The sequence below is a fragment of the Gorilla gorilla genome, chromosome 3 (genome assembly GCF_029281585.2).
Source record: "Gorilla gorilla gorilla isolate KB3781 chromosome 3, NHGRI_mGorGor1-v2.1_pri, whole genome shotgun sequence".
NCBI classification, from domain to species: domain Eukaryota; kingdom Metazoa; phylum Chordata; class Mammalia; order Primates; family Hominidae; genus Gorilla; species Gorilla gorilla.
The window spans coordinates 161,690,379-161,713,535 of NC_073227.2; the positions used below are offsets into that span (position 1 = coordinate 161,690,379).

Consider the following 23,157-nt stretch of genomic DNA (forward strand, 5'->3'; position numbering starts at 1 on the left):
TCCATCTTTAATGGCTTTTAAATGCCTAATGGTCAACATTTCAATACTGAGATCTTTATACCTATAAAAGTCAAGTTTCTCAAGTTAAAGGTCCTGTTTATCAAAAACTAATAAACTTTGCATGTGCAGATATTTCTCACCAAGCTCCTCTTCAAGTCAAGTCACCTTCTGTCAAGGTCCTGTAAAAATGGTATGGTTACAATATTCAATGTTCAAATCCCATGGATCATCTCAACTATATAATAAAAGATGATCAGGAAATAAACCAAAAGGTTAAGAGTGATTGTTTCCAAGTAGTGGGGCCCTCAGTGATTTTTTCATTCTTTTTTTAGTCTGTTCTTTATCTCTCAATTTTTCAACAACGAAGTTTTTTCATCAGAAAAATACATATCTTTACATTTTAGCATGCTTTCATACATTTTATAAAAATCACAAATATGTAAAAGAAAGACCAACTTCAAAGAAAATACCCTCAAATGCTTCAATCTGCTTTTCTACATTTCCAAATTTCTACAGTGAATAGGTTACTTCTATCAAGAGAAAGACACTGTTTAAAAATTGCAATATCCACTCACTCTTTTAACCTTAAACCTAAGCTAATTTGCATCTGATTTTCTTAGAACTCCTGAAGCTTTTATCTCTTATATTAGACTGAATAGTAGGTACTTTAGATTTTTACTTCAATCTTGATGCTAATACACATAATTTAATATTTTTATGAAAACTACCATCAAACAGAACAGCATTTAGTGACTGTCTATGTATGAGATGGGGGAAAATACCCAGAAGGTATTTTAGTATTCAGGGCCACTGTGCACAAGGGTTTAGTGTCTCTTGCAGATATGGCCATCTAAAGGGATGCCATTCACATCCACATCCTACAGCAACAAGGAAAGCAGCCTCTTGTGCGTGGTCCAGACTAGTTCATACAGTCACACGCACACTCAGGGGGCTCCAGTGTGTGTGTGTACACACATGCGAGCATGCGCAGGTGAGTGGGTGTGGTTGTGCCCTATCCCAGTCCTGCTGAGCACCCCTTGTAGTTGCTCCCCTCACCTGCCCTCCAGTCTGAGAGGCTCCAGATCCATGACCCTATGTGCCTCAGGTACCACAGGGAAGCGGACATGGAGAGTGTGCAGTGCTGTGATGTGTGAGCCCTGGTGTCAGTGTGTGGGCAGGCAGGAGCATGGGCACACAGAGCCAGGTGGGCTGTCTGCCCTGCTGGCTCTAGGAAAGGCAGTTCTTCTAACAGCTGGCAGTTATAACTGATGAACCTAGCAATGATGTACTCATTCAATATTTTTTTCTTTTTGAGGAAAGGTATTTTTTTCCAATTCCTACAAGGCAACAGTCCTTCTGGCTATGTCACTTTAAGTATGGCAGAACTCACTGTTAGTAGTAAAGATGACGTCTCCCTCCTGGGGGATGGGGTCTGTATCCTGGACCACCTGCAAGGCTCCCACAGTCCGGACAGCAGGGTCCAAAGTGACTGAACTTTCATTCACTGTTGTGTCGCTGGCACCTGTGATCTGGTTGGTGGGTGGACCTCCCAGAGAGCCCTCGAAGTCAGTGGGCAAGTCGTCCATGCAGTCGGCATTGGGCTGATGGGGCAGAAAAAGATCTGTTCTCAGTACATGTCATCCACTTAGAGATTAAATGTCTATAGCCTAAACATTCTGTCTCCATGAAAAAATTAAGTTCTTTATTGTTTACTTCTTGAGCCACTTTATTTAAAAACATTCTATATATAGTTTCTATAAGATTAACATAAAAAGATCTTCCAAAATTTCCTTTCCAAAAGTTCATTTTAGATTGAAAAGATTCCTTTTTAATCTTTTAGATTAAAAATTAAAGTTTTATTTCAAGATAAGCAAAATCTCTACATTTAAATAATCACTTAGGGGGAATATGTGAAATTTATTTACAATGAAGGCACTTCCTTACATATAGTATTATTTACTCCACACCTAGAATGTAGCTGGTAGCCTGATCATTATCCCTTAAAACTCATGTGTTGTTTACAAATATACTAATGATATGAGAGTGGGAGGGAGGATAGAATCTGAGTCATTATGGCTTGTTCATTAAAGATACATACATACCCTCAAACACACACAAAGCACAGGGTAAGGCTACATTTAAGAAAAACATAAGCCTAAATCCAGCTATAGAAAAATATCCCTAAGTCCTTAATATGGTATTGATCATACATTAGTCAAATCCTCTAAATTAAATTCTTAGAATCATAAGACTATGGTGAGACCCCCTTGTTCAATTGCCCATTGGTTACAGGATGCTTTCCTCTCCAATATCATTGACAGCTTCCCTTGAAGAACATAGCAATGGGAGCCCTCTGCTTTGCAAGGCACTCTGTGTTGGCCAGCAGTGTTGGAGTCTATTATTATTGGGCAAAATCTTACGCTTTGCAAGTTTTACTCTTTTGTCTCAGTTCTGCTAGTTTGAAGTAAAAATGAATATATTTCTATCTCTTCCACAAACAGCTTTTCAAGTTACTTTCAGTTGTTCTGTCTCTACACAAACCCAAAATTATTTTCTAAAAGGTGGTGGTGGAGAAATATTGTCTTAAGCAGTATTAAGAACAGCTGTTAATTTCTTTTGCTGTGGTCTGAACTTCAGCTTTGTCCTGAAGGATGATAATTACATGGTTTACACTCCCAAAGTAGGCAGAACATGAGGGTCAGGATTAGGGGAGGAGAACTCTGGATTGACAATGATTGAATTAACATCACAATGACTGTTGTTTTCCAAGTTCATCAGAAGAGAAAACCTACAACTCATGGACTCCTAGGGAACACAAAGCAAGAAATGCAAAGTGCTGGGCTCTTGTCCTAGTGTTCTGCTCTTAGCTGTGTAATGCCAGTCTCCTGAGCTCCACACCTGTGTCCTAACAGTCAGCTGGAGAGCTCTACCATTCCATAAACACATCAAATTCAGTTCATTCATTTCTTTCCTGTATTCTTTCTTCTTTTTGCCCTCTCTAGCTATATTGGGAGTGAGCCAATTCACTGAAACTCAATCTGTCAAAAGTCGATTCATAGAATGACCAATTCACTGAATTTACTAAATTTACTCATTGACATTAGACACGAGCAAGTGGGTTTATGAACATTCTCTCCCCATTACCAGTTTCCCTACGCACTTACAATCTCTTCTCCAGTTTATTTCAGTCTGCACTCTCTCATCAGAACATTTAAAAAAAAAAAAAATACCACGGGCTGGGCATGGTGGCTCATGCCTGTAATCCCAGCATTTTGGGAGGCCGAGGCGGGCAGATCACGAGGTCAGGTGACCTAACCAACATGGTGAAACCCTGTCTCAGCTAAAATATAAAAATTAGCCAGGTGTGGTGGTGCGCACCCGTAGCCCCAGCTACTGGGGAGACTGAGGCAGGGGAATCGCTTGAACCTGGTAGGCGGAGGTTGCAGTGAGCCAAGATTGTCCCACTGCACTCCAGCCTGGTGACAGAGCGAGACTCTGTCTCAAGAAAACAAAACAAAACAAAAACCATGGGTATGTTTCTTCTCTTCTCCCAAGGAAGGAATTACATGCTCCCTGGCATGACAGAGGCAGATGCTCAAGAGCCTGGCCCCAGCCTACTTTTCTGGCCTCACCTTCAGCCTTTGGAGACACACAGCACACCATACACTCCCTCCTCTCAACACTGTAGCTTATATTGTCCCTGTGCTCAGGATGACATTTGATCCAATCACCCTCTTTTTCCTATCTCAAGGTCTCAAGTTGGCCCCTGGTGAATTCCTAATCACCCTTTAATTCCCAGGTCCAGTGTCCCCTTTTCTAAGGCACATTCCCTCCCAGGAAGGCATCTTTGATCCTGCAAGCACTTCATAAGGTACTTCTCCCATGCTGTATGGCTATTGTTAATGTGCTGATCTCACTCTACTAGTCCCCAGACATTGTAAAGTGAAGCAACCACACTATATTGACTTTGGATTCCAAGCCCCTAATAGTGCCACTGACAATGACTACGTGCTCAGTAAATGTTGACTTGGAAATTTGATCTGAGTCTCAGATTTCTGCCCTGGAAACTTGGGCATGATCTGCCCTAAATCAATTAAGGGAGGATTTGAGAAAATACTTGAAAAACTGTAAAGTTCTATTTAAAGGTAAGATATGCTATACACAGGTGTTTATTAAGCAAAACTAACTGTGGGAGAGGTTTTCAGGAAGAAAAGATTTCGCAAAGAGGGTACTGTGCAGGTTGTTCTTTTGGCCATAAATACGTAAATGCAATCATATGCAATAATAATGGACATATTTTTCAAAATGTTGATCTAGCTGTTGATATTGTTCTTTGTATATTTTCTTAATTTTGATGCAGTTTTTTTGTTCTTCATTTTGTGGGATAGTAGGAATAGTGCTGTATCTTTAACAGAGTGGGTAGAGGGCAAAAGAGCTAATTAGCGCAGTGAAACTGTCAATGGTAGCAAGCACAAATAATTTGGCTTAGATATAATATTTAACAGACCAAGTTTACAGAACCTCACAGATTATATCCACTCTACATGGTTCATCAAATGGAATAATATTTTGAAAAGAAACCAAATCTACATACCTCTGAGAGAAGACACAATCATAAAGTTTAAAACAAGATGTCAAATGCTATCTGCAAGTGAAAACTGCACAGGTATTTAAATTCAAGTTAGCATGGGAAACCCCTCAAATAAAGCAACTGCTAAATAGAATCTTGTGAATACACCAGGTATACAGCAGGATTTTGTATTCAATAAAAATCACCAACCTATTCCTATGAGGATAATAGTGATAGGAGGTGGTTGCTGGCATATGAAAGTCCCAGGTTATATGGTACCTTAGAAGAGGATTTGCTGAAACTGTATTCTGTCATTCTATCAAGACAGACCTACACCTAACTGGATAGAATGGAGGGTGAAGCACTGTAATGTAGATAAAAATGCTTCTGATAATAAAGGACTCCCCACTATTTGCATTCAGTATTATATTTCCCTTGGCAAAATATAATGGAAAATGATACCTATTGTTATGGGAATTTCATGATCAGTGAACTGTGCTCTCATTCTTTAGTTCATTGTAGAGAAATCACTTACAAAATAACAACATCCTCAGTTTCTGACTTTCGATTTATTTGTCTTATACCATGGGTAGATACAAGGACACTTTATTAAAACAACAAAAACAAAAACAAAAAATAATATGCCACATGTATTTGAATAATCTAGTAGATCAGGATTACAGCCAAGTTGTTTGCGAGTTGATACTATTCAAAGGAGAATCAGGATGAAATTCATAAATACGATTGTGTAACTGCCAGCCTTCAAGGCTCTGAAGGGCTGTAATTCCATAGACATTTATTGAGCCCTTAGCATAAGTAAGGAATGCAGAGATGAAGCATGAACAGACATCAGTTATCAGAGAGTGACAAGCTCTTTTCAATTATCTTTGAAGAAGAAGAAATGGAATACATGGAACATAGGAAAATTATAAGACAATTTGTTTAAGCTGCATAAAAAGGGTTTCAGTTTGATATAGCAAGTATTTTCTAATTGAGAAGGCTGTGAGCTTGCCCAGTGAGATGGAAAGTTTTAAGAATGGAGAAGTCATCTTGCTGATATAATTAAGACATAGTGCTACCCAATGGTAGAAGGATGAAGGGGAACAAAATCCAAAATTCCTCCCAGATCATGACTTTGTCATTCCCTAGGAGAAAAACAGAAAAGGCTTGGGAGGCACAGAAGGTATCCATATGCCTTCGTGCTTTGTGAGAAGTAGCACGAAAGTGACTTATTCTTCATGGAGGATGTTCTGTTTTGTGGGGCAAGCTTGGATGTGTATCATGTTCTTGTTCAGCTGGCCTTTAAAAATCTTTAGCAAATCCGCTTAAATGTCCCTGTCAGTTTTGAAGAGAGTAGTGGTTCTCCCAGCATGCAGCTTGAGATCTGAGAACGGGCAGACTGCCTCCTCAAGTGGGTCCCTGACCCCCGAGTAGCCTAAATGGGAGGCACCCCCCAGTAGGGGTGGACTGACACCTCACACGGCCGGGTACTCCTCTGAGACAAAACTTCCAGAGGAACCATCAGGCAGCAGCATTTGCAGTTCACCAATATCTGCTGTTGTGCAGCCACCGCTGCTGATACCCAGGCAAACAGGGTCTGGAGTGGACTTCCAGTAAACTCCAACACACCTGCAGCTGAGGGTCCTCACTGTTGGAAGGAAAACTAACAAACAGAAAGGACATCCGCACCAAAAACCCATCTGTACGTCACCATCATCAAAGACCAAAGGTAGATAAAACCAAAAAGATGGGGAAAAAACAGAGCAGAAAAACCGGAAAGTCTAAAAATCAGAGCACCTCTCCTCCTCCAAAAGAATGCAGCTCTTCACCACCAATGGAACAAAGCTGGACGGAGAATGACTTTGATGAGTTGAGAGAGGAAGGCTTCAGAAGATCAAACTACTCTGAGCTAAAGAAGAAAGTTCGAACCAATGGCAAAGAAGTTAAAAACTTTGAAAAAAAATTAGATGAATGGATAACTAGAATAACCAATGCAGAGAAGTCCTTAAAGGACCTGACGGAGCTGAAAACCAAGGTACAAGAACTACGTGATGAATGCACAAGCCTCAGTAACCGATGTGATCAATTGGAAGAAAGGGTATCAGCGATGGAAGACGAAATGAATGAAATGAAGCATGAAGAGAAGTTTAGAGAAAAAATAAAAAGAAATGAACAAAGCCTCCAAGAAATATGGGACTATGTGAAAAGACCAAATCTACGTCTAATTGGTGTACCTGAAAGTGACGGGGAGAATGGAACCAAGTTGGAAAACACTCTGCAGGATATTATCCAGGAGAACTTCCCCAGTCTAGCAAGGCAGGCCAACATTCAAATTCAGGAAATACAGAGAATGCCACAAAGATACTCCTCGAGAAGAGCAACTCCAAGACACGTAATTGTCAGAGTCACCAAAGTTGAAATGAAGGAAAAAGTGTTAAGGGCAGCCAGAGAGAAAGGTCGGGATACCCACAAAGGGAAGCCCATCAGACTAACAGCTGATCTCTCGGCAGAAACTCTACAAGCCAGAAGAGAGTGGGAGCCAATATTCAACATTCTTAAAGAAAAGAATCTTCAACCCAGAATTTCATATCCAGCCAAACTAAGCTTCATAAGTGAAGGAGAAATAAAATCCTTTACAGACAAGCAAATGCTGAGAGATTTTGTCACCACCAGGCCTGCCCTAAAAGAGCTCCTGAAGGAAGCACTAAACATGGAAAGGAACAACTGGTACTAGCCACTGCAAAAACATGCCAAATTGTAAAGACCATCAAGGCTAGGAAGAAACTGCATCAACTAATCAGCAAAATAACCAGCTAACATCATAACAACAGGATCAAATTCACACATAACAATACTAACCTTAAATGTAAATGGGCTAAATGCTCCAATTGAAAGGCACAGACTGGCAAATTGGATGAGTCAAGACCCATCAGTGTGCTGTATTCAGGAAACCCATTTCATGTGCAGAGACACACATAGGCTCAAAATAAAAGGATGGAGGAAGATCTACCAAGCAAATGGAAAACAAAAAAAGGCAGGGGTTGCAATCCTAGTCTCTGATAAAACAGACTTTAAACCAACAAAGATCAAAAGAGACAAAGAAGGCCATTACATAATGGTAAAGGGATCAATTCAACAAGAAGAACTAACTACCCTAAATATATATGAACTCAATACAGGAGCACCCAGATTCATAAAGCAAGTCCTTAGTGACCTACAAAGAGACTCAGACTCCCACACAATCATAATGGGAGACTTTAACACCCCACTGTCAACATTAGACATATCAATGAGACAGAAAGTTAACAAGGATACCCAGGAATTGAACTCAGCTATGCCCCAAGCGGACCTAATAGACATCTACAGAACTCTCCACCCCAAATCAACAGAATATACATTTTTTTCAGCACCACACCACACCTATTCCAAAATTGACCACATAGTTGGAAGTAAAGCACTCCTCAGCAAATGTAAAAGAAGAGAAATTATAACAAACTGTCTCTCAGACCACAGTGCAATCAAACTAGAACTCAGGATTAAGAAACTCACTCAAAACCACTCAACTACATGGAAACTGAACAACCTGCTCCTGAATGACTACTGGGTACATAACGAAATGAAGGCAGAAATAAAGATGTTCTTTGAAACCAATGAGAACAAAGACACAACATACCAGAATCTCTGGGACACATTCAAAGCAGTGTGTAGAGGGAAATTTATAGCACTAAATGCCCACAAGAGAAAGCAGGAAAGATCCAAAATTGACACCCTAACATCACAATTAAAAGAACTAGAAAAGCAAGAGCAAACACATTCAAAAGCTAGCAGAAAGCAAGAAATAACTAAAATCAGAGCAGAGCTGAAGGAAATAGAGACACAAAAAACCCTTCAAAAAATGAATGAATCCAGGAGCTGGTTTCTTGAAAGCATCAACAAAATTGATAGACCACTAGCAAGACGAATAAAGAAAAAAAGAGAGAAGAATCAAATAGACGCAATAAAAAATGACAAAGGGGATATCACCACCGATCCCACAGAAATGCAAACTACCATCAGAGAATAGTACAAACACCTCTACACAAATAAACTAGAAAATCTAGAAGAAATGGATAAATTCCTCGACACATACATCCTCCTAAGGACTAAACCAGGAAGAAGTTGAATCTCTGAATAGACCAATAACAGGCTCTGAAATTGTGGCAATAATCAATAGCTTACCAACCAAAAAGAGTCCAGGACCAGACGGATTCACAGCCGAATTCTACCAGAGGTACAAGGAGGAGCTGGTACCATTCCTTCTGAAACTATTCCAATCAATAGAAAAAGAGGGAATCCTCCCTAACTCATTTTATGAGGCCAGCATCATCCTCATACCAAAGCCTGGCAGAGACACAACCAAAAAAGAGAATTTTAGACCAATATTCTTGATGAAAATTGATGCAAAAATCCTCAATAAAATACTGGCAAACCAAATCCAGCAGCACATCAAAAAGCTTATCCACCATGATCAAGTGGGCTTCATCCCTGGGATGCAAGGCTGGTTCAACATACGCAAATCAATAATTGTAATCCAGCATATGAACAGAACCAAAGACAAAAACCACATGATTATCTCAATAGATGCAGAAAAGGCCTTTGACAAAATTCAACAACTCTTCATGCTAAAAACTCTCAATAAATTAGGTATTGATGGGATGTATCTCAAAATAATAAGAGCTATCTATGACAAACCCACAGCCAATATCATACTGAATGGGCAAAAAGTGGAAGCATTCCCTTTGAAAACTGGCACAAGACAGGGATGCCCTCTCTCACCACTCCTATTCAACACAGTGTTGGAAGTTCTGGCCAGGGCAATCAGGCAGGAGAAGGAAATAAAGGGTATTCAATTAGGAAAAGAGGAAATCAAATTGTCCCTGTTTGCAGATGACGTGATTGTATATCTAGAAAACCCCATTGTCTCAGCCCAAAATCTCCTTAAGCTGATAAGCAACTTCAGCAAAGACTCAAGATACAAAATCGATGTACAAACATCACAAGCATTCTTATACACCAATAACAGACAAACAGAGAGCCAAATCATGAGTGAACTCCCATTCACAATTGCTTCAAAGAGAATAAAATACCTAGGAATCCAACTTACAAGGGACGTGAAGGACCTCTTCAAGGAGAACTACAAACCACTCCTCAATGAAATAAAAGAGGATACAAAGAAATGGAAGAACATTCCATGCTCATAGATAGGAAGAATCAATATCGTGAAAATGGCCATACTGCCCAAGGTAATTTATAGATTCAATGCCATCCCCATCAAGCTACCAATGACTTTCTTCACAGAACTGGAAAAAACTACTTGAAAGTTCATATGGAACCAAAAAAGAGCCCGCATTGCCAAGTCAATCCTAAGGCAAAAGAACAAAGCTGGAGACATCACGCTACCTGACTTCAAACTTGGTTACAAGGCTACAGTAATCAAAACAGCATGGTACTGGTACCAAAACAGAGATATAGATCAATGGAACAGAACAGAGCCCTCAGAAATAATGCCACATGTCTACAAATATCTGATCTTTGACAAACCTGAGAAAAACAAGCAATGGGGAAAGGATTCCCTATTTAATAAATGGTGCTGGGAAAACTGGCTAGACATAAGTAGAAAGCTGAAACTGGATCCCTTCCTTACATCGTATACAAAAATTAATTCAAAATGGATTAAAGACTTAAACGTTAGACCTAAAACCATAAAAACCCTAGAAGAAAACCTAGGCATTACCATTCAGGACATAGGCATGGGCAAGGACTTCATGTCTAAAACACCAAAAGCAATGGCAACAAAAGCCAAAATTGACAAATGGGATCTAATTGAACTAAAGAGCTTCTGCACAGCAAAAGAAACTACCATCAGAGTGAAGAGGCAACCTACAAAATGGGAGAAAATTTTCACAACCTACTCATCTGACAAAGGGCTAATATCCAGAATCTACAATGAACTCAAACAAATTTACAAGAAACAAACAAACAACCCCATCAAAAAGTGGGCGAAGGACATGAACAGACAATTCTCAAAAGAGACATTTATGCAGCCAAAAAACACATGAAAAAATGCTCACCATCACTGGCCATCAGAGAAATGCAAATCAAAACCACAATGAGATACCATCTCACACCAGTTAGAATGGTGATCATTAAACAGTCAGGAAACAACAGATGCTGGAGAGGATGTGGAGAAATAGGAACACTTTTACACTCTTGGTGGGACTGTAAACTAGTTCAACCACTGTGGAAGTCGGTGTGGCGATTCCTCAGGGACCTAGAACTAGAAATACCATTTGACCCAGCCATCCCATTACTGGGTATATACCCTAAGGATTATAAACCATGCTGCTATAAAGACACATGCACACGTATGTTTATTGCGGCACTATTCACGATAGCAAAGACTTGGAACCAACCAAAATGTCCAACAATGATAGACTGTATTAAGAAAATGTGGCACATATACACCATGGAATACTATGCAGCCATAAAAAATGATGAGTTCATGTCCTTTATAGGGACATGGATGAAACTAGAAATCATCATTCTCAGTAAACTATCACAAGAACAAAAAACCAAACACTGCATATTCTCACTCATAGGTGGGAATTGAACACTGAGAACACATGGACACAGGAAGGGGAACATCACACTCTGGGGACTGTGGTGGGGTGGGGGGAGGGGGGAGGGATAGCATTAGGAGATATACCTAATGCTAAATGACGAGTTAATGGGTGCAGCACACCAGCATGGACATGTATACATATGTAACTAACCTGCACATTGTGCACATGTACCCTAAAACTTAAAGTATAATAATAATAATAATAATAATTGATAGACCGCTAGCAAGACTAATAAAGAAGAAAAGAGAGAAGAATCAAATAGACGCAATAAAAAATGACAAAGGGGATATCACCACCGATCCCACAGAAATACAAACTACCATCAGAGAATACTATAAACACCTCTACGTGAATAAACTAGAAAATCTAGAAGAAATGGATAAATTCCTCGACACATACAGTCTCCCAAGACTAAAGCAGGAAGAAGTTGAATCTCTGAATAGACCAATAACAGGATCTGAAATTGAGGCAATAATTAATAGCCCACCAACCAAAAAAAGTCCAGGACCAGATGGATTCACAGCAGAATTCTACCAGAGGTACAAGGAGGAGCTGGTCCCATTCCTTCTGAAACTATTCCAATCAATAGAAAAAGAGGGAATCCTCCCTAACTCATTTTATGAGGCCAGCATCATCCTCATACCAAAGCCTGGCAGAGACACAACCAAAAAAGAGAATTTTAGACCAATATCCTTGATGAACATTGATCCAAAAATCCTCAATAAAATACTGGCAAACCGAATCCAGCAGCACATCAAAAAGCTTATCCACTAAGATCAAGTGGGCTTCATACCTGGGATGCAAGTCTGGTTCAACATACGCAAATCAATAAACGTATATTGACAGAACCATATAAACAGAACCATATAAACAGAACCAAAGACAAAAACCACATTATTATCTGAATAGATGCAGAAAAGGCCTTTGACAAAATTCAACAACGCTTCATGCTAAAAACTCTCAATAAATTAGGTATTGATGGGACGTATCTCAAAATAATAAGAGCTATCTATGACAAACCCACAGCCAATATCATACTGAATGGGCAAAAACTGGAAGCATTCCCTTTGAAAACTGGCACAAGACAGGGATGCCCTCTCTCACCACTCCTATTCAACATAGTGTTGGAAGTTCTGGCCAGGGCATTCAGGCAGGAGAAGGAAATAAAGGGTATTCAATTAGGAAAAGAGGAAGTCAAATTGTCCCTGTTTGCAGATGACATGATTGTATATTTACAAAACCCCATTGTCTCAGCCCAAAATCTCCTTAAGCTGATAAGCAACTTCAGCGAAGTCTCAGGATATAAAATCAATGTGCAAAAATCACAAGCATTCTTATACACCAATAACAGACAAAGAGAGAGCCAAATCATGAGTGAACTCCCATTCACAATTGCTTCAAAGAGAATAAAATAACTAGGAATCCAAATTATAAGGGACGTGAAGGACCTCTTCAAGGAGAACTACAAACCACTGCTCAATGAAATAAAAGAGGATACAAAGAAATGGAAGAACATTCCATGCTCATAGATAGGAAGAATCAATATCGTGAAAATGGCCATACTGCCCAAGGTAATTTATAGATTCAATGCCCTCACCATCAAGCTACCAATGACTTTCTTCACAGAATTGGAAAAAACTACTTTAAAGTTCATATGGAACCAAAAAAGAGCCCTCATTGCCAAGTCAATCCTAAGGCAAAAGAACAAAGCTGGAGACATCACGCTACCTGACTTCAAACTTGGTTACAAGGCTACAGTAATCAAAACAGTATGGTACTGGTACCAAAACAGAGATATAGACCAATGGAACAGAACAGAGCCCTCAGAAATAATGCCACATATCTACAACTATCTGATCTTTGACAAACCTGAGAAAAACAAGCAATGGGGAAAGGATTCCCTATTTAATAAATGGTGCTGGGAAAACTGGCTAGACATAAGTAGAAAGCTGAAACTGGATCCCTTCCTTACACCTTATACAAAAATTAATTCAAGATGGATTAAAGACTTAAACGTTAGACCTAAAACCATAAAAACCCTAGAAGAAAACCTAGGCATTACCATTCAGGACATAGGCATGGGCAAGGACTTCATGTCTAAAACACCAAAAGCAATGGCAACAAAAGACAAAATTGACAAATGGGATCTAATTAAACTAAAGAGCTTCTGCACAGCAAAACAAACCACCATCAGAGTGAACAAGCAACCTACAGAATGGGAGAAAATTTTTGCAACCTACTCATCTGACAAAGGGCTAATATCCAGAATCTACAATGAACTCAAACAAATTTACAAGAAAAAAACAAACAACGCCATCAAAAAGTGGGCAAAGGATATGAACAGAGACTTCTCAAAAGAAGACATTTATGCAGCCAACAGACACATGAAAAAATGCTCACCATCACTGGCCATCAGAGAAATACAAATCAAAACCACAATGAGATACCATCTCACACCGGTTAGAATGGTGATCATTAAACAGCCAGGAAACAACAGGTGCTGGAGAGGATGTGGAGAAATAGGAACACTTTTACACTCTTGGTGGGACTGTAAACTAGTTCAACCATTGTGGAAGTCGGTGTGGCGATTCCTCAGGGATCTAGAACTAGAAATACCATTTGACCCAGCCATCCCATTACTGGGTATATACCCTAAGGATTATAAATCATGCTGCTATAAAGACACATGCACACGTATGTTTATTGCAGCACTATTCACAATAGCAAAGATTTGGAAACAACCCAAATGTCCAACAATGATGGACTGTATTAAGAAAATGTGGCACATATACACCATGGAATACTATGCAGCCATAAAAAATGATGAGCTCATGTCCTTTGTAGGGACATGGATGAAGCTGGAAACCATCATTCTCAGCAAACTGTTGCAAGGACAAAAAGCCAAACACCGCATGTTCTCACTCATAGGTGGGAATTGAACAGTGAGAACACATGGACACAGGAAGGGGAACATCACACACTGGGGCCTGTTTTGGGGTGGGGGGACGGGGGAGGGATAGCATTAGGAGATATACCTAATGCTAAATGACGAGTTAGTGGGTGCAGCACACCAGCATAGCACATGTATACATATGTAACAAAGCTGCACGTTTTGCACATGTATCCTAAAACTTAAAGTATAATTAAAAAAAATCTTTACCAAATCCAAAAGATGCTACTGATGTTTATTTTTCTGACAGTTCATTGTGTTAGTAAAATCCTATCCGACTTGTTAGGCATCAAACCATGGCCAGAATGCCCAAATGCTAAAAGTGAAAATGTTATTCATCTTGGAAATAAGAGAAAAGACCACCCAATAATTCTTCTAAAAATAATTAACAGCAATATTTGCAACTTATTTACAAGTAGCTTCTGCAGAAGTTATACCTCCATTGAAAAAATCTGGAGTCAAATACTCTTTAGTACAAAATTGAACGATGGATGCTTGTTAAGTTTCATTGTCCTGACCAGAGAGCAGTGGGATTGGCACTTAATATCTCTAAAAATACCCTGAACAATAGGAACACATCAAAGGATGCAACTGTCTCTGTCTCATTGTGAGAACTGTCAGGATTCTAAACATTTTGGAGACCATAGACACACATACACACATTTCCCCCTCCCCTGAAAGACTCAGTTATAGACAGAAATGTGAACAGTACAAAAACTAAGCTCAGCTTTCTAAGTCACCAGTATCTGGTAGAACTGTTGGGTTTTTACTGATGTTTCATGTTCCCTGTAATTGATTTTCATCATGAATGCATTATGCATTTATAACTGGTCTGAAAATTTAATGCATTATCTTTAAAATCTAGCTCAAAGGTATAGTCACACAAGTTGATGTGTGTTCAGAGTATCAACCATGCAAATCATACAGCAGGCACGGAGGCAGCTGGCACAGGGTAGAAAGTTCAGCCAATGCATGTCCTCATAATGCTTCAGGTGTGCCCTCTCCAGCAGAGCCACTCTGATATTCCTAAGATAATGCATCCTTTGGCATTAAAGTAAACCTTTGATATGGGATCTGATCCTTCTTCAGTGACATCTTGGGACTATTAACATTCTCTTTATTCTCTGCCATTAGCAGTGAGGAGTGACAATAGGCAGGTGGCAGCAAAGTGGAGGGGCTGAGGGGGAGCTGGTATCTGCATTTCGTTTGTCTGACTTCTACACAGCACCATATGATTTCTCACATCTCTCAGTGTAGTCCTTGGATTTGGTGGCCTGCCTTGCTTCCTGCCCTCGTTGCTGAGAGGGGAGAACACATAGCAGCTGGTGTCTCACCACCCACCAGTTTGCAGGCTTCACCTGATACAGTTCTGGGAAAGTCTCCCTGGAGCATCAAGCCAGCTGGCTGATTCTCTTTGTACAGGGGAGAGACTAAACTTTAGAAAACGTTTAGTCTCTGGGGGAGTCAACTAGGGGAACCCGTTAAATTAAGAACTAAGTGCTAGCATTAAGTAGCTCTGGCTCTGGTTTCCTGTTCACTCAAAGTCTCCACAGAGATCTGAGTTTAGCTGAGGCTTTGAGCCTGACTTTCAGCCTCTGTCCTCCCCTCCGATTGCTGGGAGGTGCTCGCTCCCTCTGAAAGCCAGGTGATCGTGAGGCAAAGTGTGGCTTACGGATCTTCCTGATGGCCAAACAAGGGTGATGATGATGCAAGAGGTGCTCAGTGTGCAACTGGCCCGGGGTGTATCTGCTGCCGTCCCACCTGCCCTCCCACGCTGCAGCCCAGAAGAGAAGCCGATGAGCTGCACAAGTGATACCTTGACTCACAGACAAATACAATGGACATGGTGAAAGGTTGGGATGTCCTCAGAGAAAAAGTGAGGGGAGAAATGCTTTCAGACATAGGAGTTCTCTTGGAGCCTTGTAAGATGATGTGACTGCTATGTGTGACTGAGGGGACACAGAACATCCAAGTATAACGTTTTCTCCCTGCTTTGAGGGCAACGCAGAAAGACAGACATTATGATGCTGTAGGCTGTGCTGTGCTTACCGGGATCCCTAGGGCTTTAAGAATGTTCATCTTGCACATGGGACAGGTACGATGGTCTAGAAGCCAGGGGTCAACACAGGACTTGTGGAAAAGATGCCTGCAATGAGAACCATACATCTTAGAGCGGCGGTAACTGCAGAGACTACCTAGTCCACCATGGCCCAGGGACTCGTCCAAAGTCACAAAATTACTCAGTGGCAGAGCCAAGACTCAAACCTCCATCCCTAACTTGTGGGCCAAAGTGTTTCCTGTTATACCCTGTGGTGATATAGTCAAAATCTGTCTGGATCCCAAGACTGTCCTATATAATTTGCAATGGAGTTTTCCAAGTTTCAGAAAATGTAGAAAATGCAGAAACGGAGAGATTTTTCTTTTTCTCAATAGGAAGAAGCTCTAATGAAAATAATGCAAGTGGGGAAACTTGTACACACCTTGTAGGATGACTTGATTGATGCTACTTTAAAAAAATATGCAGAATTTCTTTTCCCACAGTCAGTAGAAAACTGCAAGTAAAGGCTGATTTCCATTAATATTTGGGATCTAACACAAAAGGGCAAAAGAGCTCCTGAAAGCATTCAGTAACACCAATGCCATTTTAAGTTGTGGCTTCTGGTTGTCAAATCAAAAGCCAGAGTAAAAGGCTCTGGGGTTTCACGTAGGTAGCCATCATATCTGCACAGTTGATTAACTCAACTACATGGTCACTCCCATGTGCCAGTCATTACTAGCTTTTATCTTTGTGGCAGAAGGGGCATTTGGTGGCTACAGGAGGGCTTCCTAACTGAACTTTCTCTGAACTTCGCTTGAAAGAGTCCACACAGAGATGTCAGGAACTCCTTGAGTCAGAAGCTTTTCTTCTAACTCCCAAGACTCCAGACCACAGGCAGAAGTAGTCAGAATTTTCTGCCTGGGGCAAGAAGAGAAAGAACTATCTGTTTTAAGTCTGAGGACTTCCTCAGGACATTCCATGCATGACTGACTCTCTTTCTGTACTCCCTGCCTCTCACCCCTCTGTAATGGAGCAATGTTCTTGAATATTTCTATTCTGTTCTCTCACTTGCACCTCCTTTTGTTCTAATAGTTCAAAAACCTCATTTGCTTTGTGTTAGAGGGTGCTGGGCTCAAATGCTTAAAAAGTACCTCCAAATTAGAGAAGAGTTCAGGGAATTGCTACCTTTTAAACTGAAATTAGAAGAACGCCAATGCCAAAGATGAGATTGGCTGCATAGAGGATATGATCAGATTGGGGATTAGAAAAAAGGACTGTAGCAACAAGGATGTGTTATTATGTTTCCAGATTATTGTTGAAGATGCCCTGCAGATTTACTATGATATGGTTTGGGTCTGTGTCCCTGCCCAAATATCATGTCGAATTGTAATCTCCAGTTTGGAGGTAGGGCCTGGTGGGAGGTGATTGGATCATGGGAACAGATTTCCCTCTTGGTGCTGTTCTTGTGATAGTGATTTCTCATGAGATCTGGTCATTTAAAAGTGTGTGGCACTCCCCACCCTGCTTCCTTCTGCTCCAGCCTTGTGAAGTGCTGGCTCCCTCTTTGCCTTCTGCCATGATTGTAAGTTTCTTGAGGCCTCCCCAGAAGCCCAGAAGATGCCAGCATCATGCTTCCTATAGCCTATGGAACTGTGAGCCAATTAAACCTCTTGTTTTTTTGTTTCTTTTTTTTTTTTTTTTTTTTTGTGAGATGGAGTTTTGCTCTGCCGCCCAGCTGGAGTGCAGTGGTGCAATCTCAGCTCACTTCAACCTCTACCTCCCGGGTTCAAGTGATTCTTGTACCTCAGCCTCCCAAGTAGCTGGGATTACAGGTGCCCACCACCAAGCCTGGCTAGTTTTTGTATTTTTAGTAGAGACGGGGTTTTGCCATGTTGGCCGGGCTGGTCCTGAACTCCTGACCTCAAGTGATCTGCCCACCTCAGCCTCTCAAAGTGCTGGGATTACAGGCATGAGCCACCGGGCCTGGCCTAACTCTATTTTCTTTATAAATTACCCAGTCTCAGGTATTTCTTTATAGCAGTGTGAGAACAGACTAATACATACTACTTGGAAGGAGTATATTTCATTCACTCATCCATTCACTCCTTTATCTGTGCATTCATGCAACAAGTAGTATATACTAAGAACTGTGCTCAACAGACAGAATCAGCACAATGGTGATTTGGCTCCTTCCCTCAGGAAGCACAGCAGGAGAGGCAGACATTAATAAAATAATATAGAAGTAAAGTACTTAGTGACAACAGTGTTAAGTACTACATTAGAATAAAAGGGAGCTTGGCGAGGAGGTGCTTATAACTGGGAGATTTGTCCTAGTTGGGGTGTTCAGGGAAGGGCTCCCTAACAAAGTGACGAAGCTGAAACCTAAGGGGTACATGGGTCATGGTTTACATAGAGGGAAAGGGGAGGTGGAAGAAGGGGGAATGGCTCATGCAAGAGCCCAGGGAGGGAGGGGGAGCAAGGAGAAGGGGGTGTCTGGCACCCAAGTTGGATAAAGCCATTCCTTTCCTTGCACTTCCAAAAAGCAATTTTGACCTCCCTATGTTCAGGATCTACGCTCTGTATCTTTATTTCTTTTTCTTTTTTTGAGACGGAGTCTCGCTCTGTCACCCAGACTGGAGTGCAGTGGCAAGATCTCGGCTCACTGCAAGCTCCGCCTCCTGGGTTCACGCCATTCTCCTGGCTCAGCCTCCTGAGTAGCTGGGACTACAGGCGCCCGCCACCATGCCCGGCTATGTTTTTGTATTTTTAGTAGAGACGGGGTTTCACTGTGTTAGCCAGGATGGTCTCGATCTCCTGACCTTGTGATCCACCCGCCTCGGCCTCCCAAAGTGCTAGGATTACAGGCGTGAGCCACCGCGCCCGGCCCTGTATCTTTGTTTCTATTCCTACATATTTCCTGCTGGTTCTAATTCTCTGGAGACTCCTGACCAATATATCCTCCAATTAGAGTGGAGGATTGCTCTCTGTGAGAGCAAAATCCTCGTTTGCTTGATTCACTGTTGCATCCTGGCAACCCCAGTTCCTGGCACACAGTTGATGCTTAAGTTCCTAATCTGAACTTGCTCACCAACTGGTGTTGCTCCTGGGAAAAAGGCAAACACTCCAGTCCTTTGACCATTCCCTGGAGGCAGGGCTCTGCTGTTTTCTGCACATAGGCTGAGTCAGAATGACAGCAAGGCCATTCATTAGCAATTTTAGCACTCAAATAAGATGATTAATATCCCCAAGTCTCAGTGGCCTGTCTGTAGGATGGAGAAGTATTTACTACAGCGGAAAAGCCTTCTCCAGAGTCTCTGATCCACAGACACTGGTCGTTGTTCTCAAACACCCTCAGTTATTTCTCTCTATGCACTGGTCATTCTTACACCTCCTCTGGATGCTAAGTTTTTTGTTTTTTGTTTTTTGTTTTTTGAGACGGAGTCTTGCTCTGTCGCCCAGGCTGGAGTGCAGTGGCGCGATCTCGGCTCACTGCAAGCTCTGCCTCCTGGGTTCACGCCATTCTCCTGCCTCAGCCTCCGGAGTAGCTGGGACTACAGGCACCCACCACCACGCCCGGCTAATTTTCTGTATTTTTAGTAGAGATGGGGTTTCATCGTGTTGGCCAGGATGGTCTCGATCTCCTGACCTCGTGATCCACTCGCCTCGGCCTCCCAAAGTAATGGGATTACAGGCGTGAGCCACCGTGCCCGGCCTGGATGCTTAGTTTTTATGTGTCAGTTTGGCAAGGCTGTAGTATAGTTATTCAATTGACACAAGTCAAGATGTTGCTATGAAGGCATTTTGTAGATGTGGTTAATATCTACAATCAGTTGACCTTAAATAAAGGGGATTATCCTCAACAATCTGGGTGGGCCTTATGCAATCATTTGAACGATCTTAAGAGCAAAACTGAGGTTTTGGCTGGGCATGGTGGCTCATGCCTGTAATCCCAGCATTTTGGTAGGCCAAGGCAGGCGGCAGGCAAATAACTTGAGTTCAGGAGTTTGAGACTAGGCTGGCCAATGTGGCGAAACCCTGTCTCTACTAAAAATGCAAAAACTAGCTGGGCGTGGTGTTGTGTGCCTGTAATTCCAGCTACTTGGGAGGCTGACATGGGAGAATTGCTTGAAACTGGGAGGTGGAGGTTGCAGTGAGCCGAGATCACATCACTGCACTCCTGCGTGGGTGACAGAGCAAGACCCTACCTCAAAACCAACCAACCAACCCACCAACCAAACAACCCTGAGGTTTCTCTGAGAGGAAATTCTGCTCAAGACTATAGCATCAGCTCCTGCCAAGAGTTTCCGGCTTATAGGCCTGTCCTGCAGACTTCAGGCTTGCCAGATCTTACAATCACATAAGCCAATTCCTTGAAATCTCCACCTGTATCTATATCTCCATTTCTATATATCTCCTGCTGGTTCTGCTTCTCTGGAGAATCCTGACCAACATATCCCTCCAATTAGGACATAAGCTGTAGGAGAATAAAATTCTGGTTTGCTCAATTCGCTGTTGCATCTCCGGGACCTAGAATAGTTCCCGACACACAGCTGATGCTCAAGAAACATTTGCTGCATGAACAGATATTTATTTACCCAAGGACCTAGCACTCCTCCCTGCCTCCACATGGTCAAGTCTCATTCATGCACTCTTCCTGAATCTCTGTCACATTCGGGACTTTTCTTCTCTCAGCGTGGCTCCCTCCTGCATTGGCTCATCATCATTTTCTCTGTGTCACTTCAATGGCATCGAAACTGCTCTCCACACTGCCAGTCTTTTCTTATTCTCTTCATCCCACTCATTGTTGCCAGATTTATCTTCCTAAAATATAGCACTGGTTACGTCACCCCTGTGTTCCATTCTGTTCTGTGCTGAGAGCTGGGTACAAAGATGAATAAGATAAGGCCCTGCCCTTCAAGGCAGCATCACAGTCATTTAGCGATTCACTGTTAACGACAATGGAAAGGCCGTGGAACGGTTGCACTCCTGGATCTGCTGGGGTTTTTTTTTTTTTTTTTTTTTTTAATTGTCCTAGGCAGGTTACCTTAGCTCTGTAAGATTCAGCTCCTCATCAGTGAAATTTTGTCTTATAGGTATGGGCTTCATGAGTGAATGAGTCTGTGTGTGTGTGTTTGGGGTGTGGGGAGAGAGAGAAGGGGCGGGGGAAGAGAATAAATAATACTCACAAAGCTTAAAACGTAAGTCCTGGTACTCCTTAATTGTAAACTACCATAAATCTTATTAATAGCATTGTATTACATCTTATTTTAAAGATATTATGTGATTATTATGATTTCTACTCTTTTCTGTAACCTTCCTAACATGGAAAGCAAATAACTACAAATTTTAAAAAAATCAGAGGGAGAACTAAGGGCAAAAAAGAAAAACTGCTGAAATGCCACATAGGGCAGTCAGGCTTATTATTAATTCACAATCATTTCTTTTTGGTACCATATTGATCATCAAATATGAAAACTTTATCCTTATAATTGGGATTGGAAAGCAGTATTTTTCCTCCTAAGTGGAAAGAAAAGTAAAAGTCAACAGACTAAATAAACAAACAAAAGGATAGGGAAAGGATCTGGAGTTTAGCGAAATGCACCAGTTAGTAAACATCTCCAAGGCAAAGTCCATCTCATCTTTTTTATAGGATTCACAGGATAGCAGTGAATCTTCCCATGGTTTAACAAGTGCTGAGTGAGAAAGCACACACGGAAGACAAGATAATCCATCTCTTAACAATCCCGACAAATTGGAAATACAACAGAGTTGGCCAAAACTGTTTTCTTTCCTCATTCACCAAAGGGAAGCAAACATTTTAAAAATAGTTCTTCAAACACCCGAAAACAGAGGATGCAGACAACTGCATAATGATGCAGAGATGATGATGAATAATAAGTTCTCACACTTTTTGGCAGTAATGACAAACCAAGCTAAACTAATTTCCACATCTACTGATTCTTGTTTTCTGCTGTTCTTTCACCTATATGTGTGATTCCCTCCCCAATTTAATGACATTTTTTCCCCCAGCTGGAGAGAGAAAAGGCTGTTCTGTTTTTTCCATCTCGTTCACTTTTGTAGACACCGTTGGACCCTAACACCCTGCAAGTGAGATTAGGACCCTGTGGTTTTCCTTTGGCACCAATGCAAGCTGTCTCATTCTCCTTAGTGAAGTGGTTATTAAAAAATGTGAATCACTCAGGTACCTGAGAATCCCATACTCCCAGGCAACATGAAGTATTTTAAAAAGATACCTAGTAGTTCTATGCATACCCGAAATGTTTCTGCAGAGCCTCTGAATCTTATTTGCAAAACTGTCAATAAAGAGTGAATTTTAAATTAATGAACACTGACATTAATGTCAGTAATTAATGAATGCTGACAGTATCTACCAGTTATTGTATCCCTACTATGTACCAGGCATGTTGCATACATAATTAAATCACAAAAGCCCTATGAAGTAGAAATTATTATTTCTGTCTTATGGAAGAGGAGGCTGAAGCTCATTAAAGTAAATTATCTGAAGAGCTAGTCAGCTGCAGAGCTAGGATTCAAATTCCAACTGACAGTCAGTGTTTTTACCCACTCTATACTCCTCACCCCATCCTCAAGCTGTCACAGGTAAGGGGGGGTAGTTGGAGGTATTCAAAACTTTATTCTTTCCCAGTGTATTTCTTTGCTCCAGCTTAGCCTCTCTGAGCCTTAGTTTCTTCACTGATAAAATGAGGATAACAACAGCACCTATCTGAGGCACCCAATACTGTCACCCAGTATGTCAGCTCTCCATCTCTCCAGCACATGGGGAGATGACAAGCTCTCCTGGTGGTGGCTATGGCCATGTGACTAATTCTGGCAGATAAATTATAAAGAGAAATGACAGATTTCACTTCAGGTCATGGCATTTAATTGCTGACCTATCAATTAACAATGTTTGAGA

The 23,157-nt window shown here is 41.2% G+C and overlaps 1 protein-coding gene across 2 annotated transcripts in view; it reads right to left on the minus strand.

Moving 5' to 3' along the window:
• RNF150 (ring finger protein 150) overlaps positions 1-23,157 on the minus strand; it is a 274,961-nt gene that overhangs the window by 47,726 nt on the left and 204,078 nt on the right. For both annotated transcript variants that reach the window (XM_063705557.1, XM_019024916.4), the window contains 2 exons: positions 16,232-16,328; positions 1,391-1,601 (listed from right to left, as the gene is read on the minus strand). In XM_063705557.1, the coding sequence (XP_063561627.1) occupies positions 1,391-1,601; positions 16,232-16,328 (308 nt within the window). The remainder of the gene's footprint in view (positions 1-1,390; positions 1,602-16,231; positions 16,329-23,157) is intronic.